At 50.6% G+C, this 14,676-nt stretch overlaps 1 protein-coding gene across 1 annotated transcript in view; it reads right to left on the reverse strand.

The window, feature by feature from the left end:
• Window positions 1-12,652, reverse strand: part of Arhgap40 (Rho GTPase activating protein 40) — a 34,012-nt gene extending 21,360 nt beyond the window's left edge. Inside the window, exon 1 of the mRNA XM_021663745.2 lies at window positions 12,519-12,652. Coding sequence (XP_021519420.1) covers window positions 12,519-12,652 — 134 coding nt within the window. The remainder of the gene's footprint in view (window positions 1-12,518) is intronic.
• Between the last annotated feature and the right edge of the window lie 2,024 nt (window positions 12,653-14,676).

The raw sequence follows: 14,676 nt of genomic DNA on the forward strand, positions 1-14,676 counted from the left end.
CCAGGAAAGATCTCTCCACCTCTCAGGTCCCTATAATGAAAACAATAAGCTTCTTCAGGCTTTGGACTGTCCTAATTAAAAACCAAAACAGAGGTGGTGGCGAATACCTCTAATCCCAGCACTCGGGAGGCAGAGGCAGGCTGAACCCCCACTGAGTTCGAGGCCAGCTTGGCCTACAGAGTGAGTTTCAGGACAGCCAGGGCTACACTCTTGAAAAATCAACCAACCAACCAAACAAAAAATCATTATGTCTCTGCTTTACAAAGGAAGGAGAGCACTGGCCGAACGGCACAAGGACAGAGTCCAGTCCCCTAGCACCCACATGAGTGCTGGGCCTGTAACCTCAGCACTCAGCAGACAGAGACAGTGGATCCCCAGAGGCAAGCTGGCTTACTATAATAGCCAAATTAGCAAATTCCGGATTCGAGTGAAAGATTCCGCCTCCTTGTATAAGGTAGAGAGCAATCAGGGCAGACACCCAGCGTGTCAGCCTCTGGTTTCTACGTGCACACATGCGCAAACACATATCCACACAATTAAACATAAACAGATAGGCGCGTCATGTAAAGTGGCCAAGGTTAAAACTAGAAGGACAGTAGAGTGCTTGCCTGACATGCGCAAGGCTCTAGGTTCAGCCCCCAGCACAGAACACACACACACACACACACACACACACACACACACACACACACACACACGGGAGGGGCGGTGAGAAAATGAACACGGACTGGACTGATTTTGGATGAGTGTTAACAAAGATCCCAATATCACTTTCAGATTAAGACGCATCCAAGGAAGGGCGAACACATTCAGAAAGACCCTGTGGTGGGAACGCAGCAAAAAGCAAACCCAGCAACTGCCCCTGTGAAGAAGCATGGGTAACGAACCGTGAACCAGGTAAGATGAGCCTGCCTCTCGTCTAGCCATTTCCCACTAAGCTCCTGGCCCTGCAGCCATGGAGCTCACAGTACTCCAGCTCATCTTCCATTCCTCTCTGTCTTTGCAAAGTCCATCTCCTCCTCCAAGTGCAGACCATGCTGCTACAGAGCAGCAAACTCCTCTCGAGTGAGCCCTGGCCATCTTGTTGGGGCAGAGGCCATCTAAAATGGCAGCCTAGAGAGGGAAGTCTCAACTGCTCTGAAACTCCACTAGGCCGCTTTCTCAAATTACGTGGAAATTACATGGCAGCTGGACCAGCGTAGCCATACCTGCCATACCACCGTTAGCTACGGCACAGGAAGGCAGCGTTTCTGCTGGGATGGTAAGACACTCTAGGATATCTTTTTGTGATGATGGTTGCACACCTCTGTGAACACATGCAACCCTGTGGACCTGCCCAGTATAAATGCAGTATGAGTTGCGCCTCCAGCAAGCCCGCACCGTTGCCAAGCTAATGCAGACAGGTGCTGGTTGCCTCTCAAGATCTTTCTGAGCTAGTGACACACACCTATCATGCTGGTCGTTGGAAGGCTGAGGCAAGAGGATCACATGTTTTGGACGACAACACCTGGAGCCAGCTTGCAGTCATCACGAGCATTCCTGCAGAATTTAGTAAAGCAGGGAATTTTGTCCCTGGTCCTACTCCATATTACCCCTGCAGATACTGACACAGAGGGGCGGGGAATATCTCCTCGGGTTTTTTGCCGGGGCCAGATGCCCTGTTCTTCACACAGTGTGACCCAGTTTCACCCCTCAGCTGAACCCTAGGGCTCAGCTTTCCTGCCAGCCACAAGGGTCTCTGCAGCCATGGGTAGAGCATTCAAAGCGAGTGCTGCTAGCGGGCTGGAGGCTCCCAAGGAAGAGTCACCACCCAGTGTGGCTCATTCCACAGATCCCCATCTGGGAGGGGTTCAGCTATTTCCTGTGTTGGCTGCTGTTTGTATTTGTCATGTGATAATTGCTGCAGCGCATGCGCCTTGGTAACCACAGGAGAGATTTCTGGAAGCAGAATTGCTCCATCCAAGAGGCGTGAGATAATGACACTTCTTGCCGGAGTTACCTTGTGTTGACTCTGCTCCTGTTACGGCTTGGTCTCCTTTCTTGTGGGATCCCTGAGTCGCTTCCCCCCCTCCCATTAGAGCTTCCCCTCCCCCCATTAGAATCTTCCTAAACTATGGTGGAGTGATTCAGGACCCAAGAGCAGCTCCATGTATGCATGAACAAACAGCCAGCCAGGAAGGAGAGTGTGCAGACGCTTCTGTTCCTGGCTTCATGTTCTGCTGACACCACACTTGGGCTTTCTTTTTCTTAGACGGCATCTCAAGTAGCTCAGGTTGTAGCATAGCAGAGAATGACCCTGAACTTCTGGAGCATTGGGGTTACAGACGTGAACTACTACATCCAGTTTCCCAAGGGCCCTGTTCAGGCTGGATGAGCCCCAACGAAACAACACCTCTTGGAATTTCAATCGTTTGTTCATAAAGACCTCCACACTCTTTTTACACATGGCTTGTCCCGCCTGTACCTCAGCCCAGAACCCTGTGCCTCCCCCTGTCACTGTGCTCCATCTGGAGCTGTCAACGGCTCTACCCCCCCCACTCCACCCCAAACACAGGTATTCTAGTGTGGCAAAGTGTGAGTGTGTCAGGGTGTGGGGGATGAGGTGCGGGCTGGCCATTTTCTCCCAACAGAAACATCTTCACTGAAGATCAGTTCCCAGTCAATAGTAAAAATGGCTGTGGTGTCTGTGCTTTCCCAGATGGCCAAAGCCAGGGTCTCCCGGGAGTCTGTTTGCAGCCCCCTACTGGCACAAAGCTCTGCTCTTAGCTGCCTCTAGAAGCATTTGGGAATTACCTGCATCCGTGTGTTTTCCTGACACTTTGAAAACTGGAGCAAAACTAAACTCAAACAAGGACCAGCCTCCGAGACACCTTTTGCCAGCTGAACATCGAGAGGGCAACAGTCACCCCACAGTGAGTTTTCTGGGGAGGTCAGAGAGGGCAAGCACAAGCGCGGGAAGACGTCACACACCTGCCATCCCCGAGATCGCGTCATGCTGTGTGGCTGTGAGCGCCCTTTTAGCCTAACCCAATCACGGAATTTGCCCAGAGCCCCACACAAGCCTTGATTTGACACCAGTGTCTTTTTGTTCTCTGTTGTGCACAGGCGTTCAAGGTATGGCCACCTCCATCCTTCCATTCCCATTTTAAACATTACTGAGCACCCACACATGCCAAATTTCAAGTTGATATATTAGCCCCGTGTAGGGGACACAGTGTTCCCCAATTTACAGACAAGGAACTAGTTCCAGAGAGATGAGGGGACCCACATAGACTTACCCAGTCAGCAAGGGACAGAGCCAGAACCTAATAGCAGATTTCAGGCTCATGCTATGTGGTATGTATACCTATATGGGCCGTGTGTGTAACTGTATGTGTGTATGTTCGTGTGTGGATTGCGACATGGGGTACTGCCTCAGTCCATCTCCACCTTATCATTATTTGTTGTTACTGCTGGTTTTCTGAGGCAGGGTTTCTCTGTGTACCTGAACTTGGAGGTCTGACCGCCTCTGCCTCCCGAGCTCCGGGACTGGAGGTGTGCACCCCCACGCCCAACTCCCACGTTATTGTTTGAAACACAGTCATCCCCTGAGCCTGAAGCTCATTGACTCAGCTTGGTTGGTCGGTCACTGAGGTCTTTCTCCACAGTGTCCCGCATTCCAGGAGCAGGTTCAAGTGCGACTCAGGGTCTCCTTACGTGGCAACTGCTTCATCGACTGAGCTATCTCTCTGGATCTTAGTAGCTTCACTAGATGACTTAGGGGTCCTGGGTGTTGATGGGGGCGGGGGGAGGAATCTGAGAGACTCAGCTGCCCCACAGCAAAGCTGCTCCGTTCGGAATTCCCTATGACACCTTTTTCTTTTTCTCCAAGGGGCAGGGGTCCCTAGAAGCCGTCGGTGGCTGTCCAACCTCACCAAGTCCCCGTGTTAGGTGTTGGGTGTGGCTCTTGCTTCCCAGCTCGGTTTCTGTAGCTCTAAAATGCAGGGTGGAGAGAGGTCTTTGCCCTGCAATCTTAGCAACTGACAGGGTCAAAGACTTCTGTCAGGGAGCAGGGCAGAGCGGCAGGAACTTGCAAAAGGCTAAGAGCCCGTGAACGGAAGGGAGAAACTTCTCAGAGGTCAAGGTCACCATGACCCAGTGACCAAGAATGTGGCACAACCTGCTGTGTAGGACCAGGTGGGGGTGTGTCTGGGCTCCTAGCCAGCAGCCACTAAGGCTGGATCAGGACAGGTGGCTCAGCCTGGCATGCCAGGAATCGGAGCCTTTATGCTGACCTAACAGGGTCACAGCGGTGGCGCTATTATCCTCGCTTTAAATGTTAGAGGACATTGCCATAAGGAAAAGACTCTTTTTACAAGTGTAAGGGATGTGGCTATGGTGGCAGCAGACCCTAACACGGGTGCCCAGAGAACTGGCACTGGCATTAGCCCATGCAAGACTCTGCTCTGAACCACACAGCCTGGCACCCCCACCAGGCACTAGAGGGCCACTTCTTTGTAGTGAGGGCCGACCCTGGCATGAGGGATGTTGAGCAGTGTCTCTGGCCTCCGTCCAACTGGACACCAAGAGAATCCATCTGTTGTGACAACCAGAAAGTGTCAAACGTTGCCTAGGGAGCAACGTCATGTCACTGTGGGTGGGGGGACACTCCCCATTCACCTGGGGTCAATTCATTCAGTCCTCACTACTTCCCATTGTTCTTATCTCATCTTGCAGATGAGAAAGCAGAGGTGCAGAGCAAGAAGATAGTCTGTCCAAGGTTCCCTACCGAGCGAGGGCAGCCCAGGAATTCTGACCCTGTAGACTGTGTTGTTGCCAGGTACTAGGCAAGTCCCCCGAGCACCTTTCCTGCTAGGCGTGGCTTCCTCTTTCACCACTGGGTGGAGAGGGAATGCCACCCCCCTGCGCATGCCCATCTTGGCCCTATCAGCTGAAATCCCTGTCACACCAGCCACGGGGCTGCTGGTCTGTTTGGGAGCCTCCTCTTGTCTCCTAATTACTGTTATGCAATGATAAATTGGGGTGTGATGGATTGAGACAAGTCTCACTGGGGCATGCTGGGAGTGTGACACTCTGTCACTGCTGGGCCTGCACCAGGGTTGGCTTTGTAGAGGAGAGAATCAGAGGAAGGGAAAGGCGGGGGATGAAGAGAAAGAAGGGCAAATGGCGATGAGCAGAGATGACCGTAGAGGAATGGCTGGATGATGTGCCACATGCCTCTGGCTTTGGGGCAGGCCCTGGAGAGCCTCGGTTAGATTCGCTAGCCTCAGCCAAACCCAGACACTTGAACAAGAACAAGTGGTTGTTGACTTTATGAATGGCTGATGCCGAGTTCAGGGCCATTTGTTATGCAGCAATCGCCGACTAACCCAGTCTACTGCTGAGCAGCCAAACAACTGGGGCAAGAGGGGCAGGAGCCCACGTTTCCTCACTCATGCGCATTCCCAGATGCCACACACGCCCCCAGCAGGGCATACACTTCATGTATTCCCATTTCCAACCCTAATGAGTGACTCAAGTTTTAAGAAGGGCGGAATCGGGCCTCTGAGCGCACATTCCCAACAGTGATCTCAGGACACTACCATGTGCACATGGATGTGGCAGTGAACCTTGGGTGCGTACCCTTCCATGAGCGCGTACCCTTCCATGAGCGCGCACCCTTCCATGAGCGCGCACCCTTCCATGAGCGCGCACCCTTCCATGAGCGCGTACCCTTCCATGAGCGCGCACCCTTCCATGAGCGCGCACCCTTCCATGAGCGCGTACCCTTCCATGAGCGCGCACCCTTCCATGAGCGCGCACCCTTCCATGAGCGCGTACCCTTCCATGAGCACGTACCCAGACGTGGATTCCCCGCGCCTCCCGCAGCCTAGGACCACGCTGTGACTGGCATACCTTTGAAGGTACGTCCTTATTTCGAAATGCACAGTAAGCACTCTGAACCTCATTGCACACTGCACAACCTGCTCATCGGAAATGGCTCCATTGCCGTTTGCAAGGCCATGCGTACGTGGAGAGCGAGAGGGCAGGGGGAGTGAGAGGTGGGTGAGAAACGCTGCAAATGTTCACATTTGCAGAATCCTCAAAACCCTCCAGGGCAGTAGCTTTCCTTTTAAGGCAAGACAACAAAAACAAACCGTGACTCAGCCGGTGGACTCATTGTCTGAATTGTAATGGTGCTTGCTGGGCTGAAGATGTAGCTCGAGAAGAATGCTTGCCTAGCGTGTATAAGGCCCTGAGCATGCACACACATACCCAGCATTCATCACTTCTCTCTGCCTGTCTTCTGTTCCCTCAAACTGTGGGCCAGATGAAGCCTTCTTTTCGTACATTGCTCTTGTTGGATGTCTTGTCACAAGGAGAAAAGGAGCTCCCTCAGTGCCAAGGAGTGTTCAGGACACTTCAGGAGCAGGAACCCACAGCCCACCTGTAACTCTGTGTGCTCTCAATGCTCATGGAGGCTTTCCGGATGAGAAGGCAGCGTCACAATGGATGTTGCTATAAACGAAAACTAGGTGCCAGATTTGGAAGACGCCACGTTTGAAGAGTAAATTGTCTGCCCATTGATATTTCATACTGACTACATGCTAAAATATTCTGGATATACCGGGTAAAAGAAGATGCATCATTAAGCGGGCCCCATACCCCAAAGCCCACCACAGTCTTCACTGTGTCCTGATGTGAAGCCTTGATGGCCCAATCAACCCATGGGGCCCTGGAGGCTTGGCTGCTGGACTGCAATCTATCTTAGCAGACTTTGGGGGAAGAGGTTGGGGAGGTTTTTTTTAAATCTCTGATTGGGGCTGGAGATGGTTCCATGGGCAAAGGGCTCGCAGTGCAGGCATGAGGACTTGAATTTGGAGCCCCAGAATCCAGGTAAAAGCCAGGCCGGGTGTGCACATAGTCCAGCTAAAACAGTGAGCTTGATCTAATTTGACCCCCCAAAAATAAGGTGGAGAGCAACACAAGCATTGGGTCAGGGGACACAGAAAGATAGATTCCAGGGCTCACTGACCAGACAGGCTAGCCAAATGGTTAGCTCCTGGTAGAGCCCAAAAAGACAAAGACACCTGACATTAACCTCTGGCCTTCACACATGAGCACACATGCACAATTACTCCTAGACAGAGAAGTGCACACAGGAAACACACGCAAACATCACATACACACTTTAAGAAAGAAAGAAAGGGAGAAAGAAAGAAAGAAAGAAAGAAAGAAAGAAAGAAAGAAAGAGAAAGGAAAGAAAGAAAGAAGAAAGAAAAAGAAAGAAAGATATATCCATGGTTTGCAGGTTTTTCTCTCCTGACGGTGGCACGCTTGCAGATGGCCAATGTTTAGCCATTGTTTTTAGTGGTTCTCTGGTCTTACAGGGCCCATCCTTGCTTCTCCAACACCTGCTCTACAAAGCAGGCAGAAACCAATATCTCTGTGGGAAAGCACCGGCAGCTTACCTGGGACTAGCTTACCCTGCCACCAAGGCCTTCGTTGTAGGCGTCTCATCTTTCACATTTTACTTGGCTATTCAAGAGCTGAAGAGCCGGACCGGCAGGGCTGGGAGATGGCTCAGTAAAGGATAAAGGGCAACTTAAGAACTGGAGTTTGCATCCCCAGCACCTATCAAAAAATTCAGGTGCAAAAATGTGTATCTATAATCCTGGTGCTGGTGGAAGGCTGGAGATTGGAGGACCCCAGAGGCTCCCTGGTGTGCCAGTCCAGTGAGCTTAATCTAATTTGACCCCGTGTCAAAAAACAAGGTGGAGAGCAATACAAGATGATACCTCAGGTCAAACTCTAGCTCTACACCCAGACGCACAAGCAGACATACCCACACACACATACACCACACACTTACATGCACACACACACACACACACACACGCATGCACACACACACTAAATAAATAAATGTAATTAAAAAACAAATGGCAGCCTATTATCTAATTATAGCGTTTCCAGAAATCAAGAACAGAATATCAGTAGGCTAGGAGAGTTGACATATTCTGCTCGCTTTAGAAATGAAGGGCTCGCCGCAAAGGGACACAGAATGCACAACAATCAGGAAAGTGCACATTAAAACCAGTGAAGGGTTTCACCCATCGGAATAATGAACAGCCAAGCGAATCCTCATACCCAGCCTGAGTGTGAGTGGAGACAAAGGCATTCTCACCCTCCATGGCATCTGCTGAGGAATTGGTAGTTAGGGATGCCTGGCAGAAGAGCACTGCATGCAAGATGAAGATTCCAGGGCAATGATGAGCAGCAGAATGCCAGCACCCCAGGGACCAGGCTGCAGCCTTGGGGTTTCTGGCCAGCTCTGTGAGCCACAATGGAGATCCCCAAGGATGTTCGTTTGGAAGACAACCGCTCTCAGAATGGCACCAACTTGAGCACCAAGATGATGGGATAGGAGAAGAAGGGGCATTTCATAAAGAGGATGTGGATTCAGAACTCTGAGTCAAACTATCTACCACTGCAGGAAGCCAGGGGGCCTGGACCTGCTGTTCCCATGGGAACAAGCCTCCAAGCATGCTCCCTTTGACCACTGTGATAGCTGCAGTGTGTCCTGTACCTCAGGCACCGTGCCCAGCATGGACTCCACTGAGCCTATATTGGCACTGCTGGTCCCAGCCATTTAGAGCCGAAGAAAATCAGGCTCAGAGAGCTTGAGTAATGTCCCTCGGAGGCCCACAGCTGGCGTGTGCTGAAGGCTCTGAGATGCAGGTTGACCTTGTCATTTTCATATTGTGTGTGTGATTCATTCAGGCCTTGCATCTGCAGACATATCTGAAGATCCGTTGACACTGACCTCAGTGACAGAGACTTGAGCTGCACGTGACTGAAGCATGAGTTGAGGATGTTGAGGCCGATTTGGCTCATGAGCTACTTGGGTGTCATCAGCCAAGTTCCCCAGCTGTTATTGATGGGGGAAACTTACAGTGTCTCTAGTATCAAAATGGGTCTTCTAGAGGCAGAGGCTGACAGATCTCTGTGAGTTCAAGTTCAGCCTGGCCTCACTATGTAGTCATGGTTATCTTGGAACTCACTCGTGTAGACCATCACAGATATATTTTACATATATGCTGATTATATTTACAAAGCATAGCATCCTGTAGGATGTGCATTAGATTGTTCTTGGTAGGTCCTTGTAGCTTGGAGGTGGAAGGAATTTTACTTGTAATTTTTTTTTTTCCTTGGTAAACACAGCTTTCTCACCTCAGTCAGTGCAAATCCATAAACACCAATCTCCGAAGAGGTCAAACTTATTCAACACGTGACTTGTCCACGGAGAGCTGGATGAACTGACAAAGTGATGGGTAGGATGGCTGAAGTCCATCCTGCTCTTGGGAAATGAAGCCACAGCCACAGATATAGAGCTTATGTCCCCCGCCCCCATGGTGAGATCACGGAGGCTCTCGGGGCACCGGCTGCCTGTCCTTCAGATGCACTGGCTTGTGCTATCCTCCAGAAACAGCTTGGGTGTCCCTGGTTCCAAAGTGCTGATGGTCCTCCCACAGAATCTAGCAAGAGTCAGCAGACTCTTGGCCCTGCTGCTGATCGCCAACCGTGATGAGTGAAGGTCAGGAACAAAGCCACCGCGTGGCTGTGGCCAGGGAGACGGCTCAGCCGGTAAAGACACTCGCCACCAAACCTGACAGCCTGGGTTTCATCCATCTCTACATCTCACGGGGTGGGAGGAGAGAACAACCACCACCAAATTGTCCTCGAACAACCCTCACACACATGCATGCTGTGGCATGAACACACATGCGCTCACGCACGCACTCACACATACGCATATAAACAATATAAATATTTGCTAATTAACACATGGGAAACAGAACTTGGCTTGTAGCTAACAGAAAATATATTTCTAAGCTGAAAAGACGGAACCAACTTTGCACAGCTGTCCTCTCGAGCCACACGTGCTATGGCAAACAGCACTTGCCATTAAAAAAAAAAAAAAGTGCCCCTGACAGTGAAATAAAAGTTTCACACATCTTTTCAAGTTCAAGGAAGAGACTCTTGCCAAAGCCATCTTGCTTGGATGGGGCTTGAGGCTCCTCCCAAAGACAACGCGGTGATGTTGCAGTGTTGAAGATCCTGCGCCTCGGCCCCGTCCACCTACTACATGGACCGCTGAATTGCCACACCCCAATTCAGACCCTCCTGTCTTCCTCCCAAGTTATCCATCTGGCCTTCTGTGTCCCTGCCCACCTGCAACTTCATAAACAAGCAGTAAGCATTTCGTTCACTGAGCGGATACGTTCCCCAACCGCTCTGAGCGGCCAGCCCCAGACTGCCACACTCAGACACACGGGTGAGTTAGAGCCATGCTGAACGGAGCATGGCGCCTGAAGGTTGCGGCCTCGCTGGAATTTGCTGAATAAGTAAATGACTCAGTGAGTGGCTGATGAGATGAACACTCTCGGTGGTCAGACATTTGACATAGTGACTTTGTGGATGGTACATGATGCCTAGCCTGGAGTGGGCATAGCCACACCATCCCGGGGAAGTGACAGTGGACTCTGAGAGAGAGAGAGAGAGAGAGAGAGAGAGAGAGAGAGAGAGAGAGAATATGCTGTTCGAAGTTCAGTGTAAAGTACCCATTGATCATATTTTTAATATCATTTTGAGGGACAAAAATATTCAATGTATTACACATTTGAGGACATGTTTTCAGTAATTATTTCATTTTGTGTGTGTGTGAGAGAGAGAGTGAGCGTGCATGGGTGTGCACGGGTATGCTCAAGGTGTCTGCCTCCACTGTTCTCCACCTTCCACTCCTGAGACAGGATCTCTCACTGAATCTGCAGCTCCCACCTTCAGCTAGGCTGGCTGACGAGCCCTAGAGATCCACCTGGCCTCACACAGCCCCCGCCTGGCCCTGGAGTGAGAGGTGCTCACTCCACTGCACCTACTAGATTTTACTCTCATGCTTGAGATCTGAACGTGTTTGCACAGCAAACTCTTCACCTACCCAGCCATCTCCTCAGCCCCTTTACTAGTTTTCTTTTTTTTAAAAAAAAACACTTAAAAAATGTAATAATATTGGGCTCGGTGACCTCAGCACTGGGGAGGCTGAGGCAGAAGGACTGAGCCTTTGAGGCAAGCTTGGGCTACAATAGTCAGACGATATCTCTGAAATAATAACAAATAAAACCTAGAACAATGCTTACATAACCCTGAGGTTTAAAAAGCCACCGTTCTGGAAGCAAGCATGCCAGTTTTGTCCCCTTTGTTGTGAGTAAACAAAGTGGATGCTATGAAATTTCACACTCTTAAAGTATCATCCATTTGTTCATTCATCACTGAGCACATTCAATGGGCCAGAGGTTCTCACGGTTGGATCTGGTATTAATAGCCTCGGGAGATTAGGGGGAGGGTAAGAAGAGTCACCTCGGTAGATATGTTGTTAGGTAGGTTGATAGAGACATGATAGATAGATAGATAGATAGATAGATAGATAGATAGATAGATAGACAATAGGTAGGCAGATAGAGGGATGGACAGATGGGTGGACTGGATAGATAGATGAAGTGATAGATAATGGATGGATGGGTGGTGATAGAGTAATAACAGAGTGACGGATGAATGCACAGTTACATAGAATAAATGATGGCCCCTCAAAGAGGTTTGCATCTGAACCCTCAGAATTTGTGACTATGGTCCAAGGGGGGAAGAAAAATAACTTTACAGATATGATAGTGATTGTTCAGGCCCTCAAGATGAGGGAGAGCCTGGATCATCCGAGTGGGCTCAAGGTCATCACTGGTGTCACTTTATTAGTGACAGAGGCAGGCAGGAGAGGCAGGGGTGATGGAAAGGAAGGTCGCAGCCAGAGAATAGAAGGTGCTCAATGGTGGCATTGCAAATGGGTGAAGGCTATGAGCCAAGCAATGTGTGGGCCCTTAGCATCTAAGAAACCCAGTTCCCCCAAGAGCCTAATGGTGGAGAAAGAGTCCTTGGTTTGGGGACTCTCAACAGGCTGCACTCAAAGATAATGACTGTTGTTTCACATCTCCAAATAGCAGCCACAGGAAGCCAACTGGGATCCCACAGACTGTGGCAAAGTGGAGAGACAAACAGGTTCCACCTGTTGAGCCCCCTCCGGTCTGATGGGACAGAGCCCCCATACTTCTCCCACTCAGGGAATGTGCCACGTGCCACACAGGTCTGTGTGAGTACTACATCCTGCCAGAGCCCTGAGCTGCTGAATCTGAGAGTACCAGCCCCACTCCCTGCGTCTCTCTCTGGGGAAGGACCACATCCTAGCTCCAGGCGTTTGGGCTGCAAATGAGTGGGGCAGGAGTTGGCAGCATCCCTTTCACACCTGCAATTATCCATCTAGGGATGGATTTTGCCCAAGCTGGTCCCCAGTATCACTTAGAATTGTTAAGAAGCAGGAGCAACCTAAAGGTGCTCTTGGCTCATGGGACTTCTGTGAAGACTTGAAGCGACACCTCTGCTCAGCACACAGCAGATCCAACCCTCCCTCCACCACCCTTGACCTCCGGTACCTGCAGCCCAGGTGGGCCCATCGGCCTGGCTGCCTGGCGATGCGGGCTCGTGGGATCCGGGGACAGGGTGAGGCCAGGGGCAGCAGGGCTAGCCCCTCCATCTGGGCAGCAACGAGAAGGGAAGGCTCTGTCATGGGCAGGCGTACAATGCTGCCGATGCTGCCTTTGAGACTGAGTGAATCACTTTGAGAGCCAGAGGAAGGCGGCGGGGCCTGTGGCACACCCTTCCAAGACACCCCCATACTGGGGTGGGGCTGACTCAGCCAGGACTGCCTACAGGCAGGTATGTGTGAGCACACACTTGGCCCCTTGCCAAAACAGAAATGACACCAAAAGAAACAGAGGTGGATTAAGCATGCTGCTTACAGGTGCAATCTCAGAAGTAAGTTAGAAGGTATCCAAAGAGCATCATGCATTTAAGGTCCACCTGGGCTGTAGACTGAGGCTTTGTTTCAAAGAAACAATAAGCCTGGGCTGGAGAGATGGCTCAGCAGTTAAGAGCACTGCCTCATTTTCCAGAGGACCTGGGTTCAAGTCTCAGCACCTACATGGCAGCTCCCAGCCATCTCTAACTGCGGTTCTAGGAGATTCAAATACCCTCTTTTGGCTTTGTGAGCTTTATATGCATACAGTACACAGACATACATGCAGGCAAAATCTCTACACACATAAATTGGGAGAAGGGTGAGAAAATAGTTTATTTGGCTATCACTTCCATATCACTGTTCATCACTGAAGGAAGTCGGGACAGGAATGCAAACAGGGCAGGGACCCAGAGGCAGGAGTTGATACAGACTGGCTTGCTCTTCGTGGCTTGCTCAGCCTGCTTCCTTCCTTCTCTCTCTCTCTTTCTTCCCATTAATTAATTTCACATCTCTATTGCAGGTTCCTGTTTTTCCTGTCCTCCCAGTCCCTCCCTCTACCTCCCCTCCCCCTACTGTCTCCTCATTTTCTCCTCAGAGAGGGGAGGCCTCCCATGGATATCAACCCACCTTGGCAGTAGGTCTAGACACATCTTCACTCATTGAGGCCAGGCAAAGCAGTCCAGTTAGGGGAAAGGAATCCAAAGGCAGGAAAAAGAGTCAGAGACAGCCCCTGCTCCAGTTGTTAGGGCACCCACGTGAAGACCAAGCTGCACATTTGTTATGTATGTGTAGGGGCCTAGGTCTGTGCCATGCATGCTCTTTGGATGGTGGTTCAGTCTCCGTGAGACCCTACGGGCTCCTTCAATCCTTCCTTCCCTTTTCCCACAAGCTTCCCTGAGCTCCACCTCATGTTTGGCTGTGGGTCTGTGCATCTGTTTCCATCAGTGACTGGGTGAAGCCTCTCAGAGGACAGTTACGTTAGGCTCCTGTCTGCAAGTATAGCTGAATACTATTACTGGTGTCAGGGGTTGGCTTTCTCTTGTTGGAGGTACCCTCCCTGCTACTTTAGGTTGTAGTTCTAGCCTGGTCCAGATAGCCGTTGTGAGGCTCAGTGTTAAAGGCAGAACTACTTCCCCTTGGTGGGGTCTCCTGCCCTCATCTGGACAGTGTCTTTAGACACAGACTCTCCTAACCACATTTGATACTGCCTCTGACACAGCAACCTGCTAGCTCTCCCCTCCTCAAACCTATATGTTAATTAGGTCCTGTGTTTCCATTCATATGATAGGAGTGTGCTGTTTGATGCAAATCAAGCATCCTTGAAACCAATCAATTATGTACAATTATGTACACCTATTTTTGGAGCCTCCCACCCACTCCCCAAGGGGTATATAACCTTTTTTTTTCCTGTGGAATTAAAGTTGAATTAGCCAACAGCTGTTCCTGGAGCGTGTGATTCCTGTTCCAGGCACAGTTCTAGTCTCTTGCCCCCCCTGACTTTGTGGGCTGCTAGGAGGCAGCCCCCGGGAAGGAGGAGAACCAACATTCTCTGATGCGGTGGGTCTCAAGTTGGGCCAATCCCTAGCTGGCCATTCCCTCAATTTCTGCTCCATATTTATCCCTGCACCTCTTAGAGCAGGACAAGTTCTGTGTCACAGGTTTTGTGGGTACGTTGGTGTCCCCATTCCTCCACTGGAAGTCTTGTCTGGTCACAGGAGGTGGCCATTTCAGGTTCCATTTCCCCCGTTGCTAGGAGTTTTAGCTGGGGTCACCCTCACAGAGTCCTGGGAGTC

Source organism: Meriones unguiculatus, chromosome 4 (genome assembly GCF_030254825.1).
Source record: "Meriones unguiculatus strain TT.TT164.6M chromosome 4, Bangor_MerUng_6.1, whole genome shotgun sequence".
NCBI lineage: Eukaryota > Metazoa > Chordata > Mammalia > Rodentia > Muridae > Meriones > Meriones unguiculatus.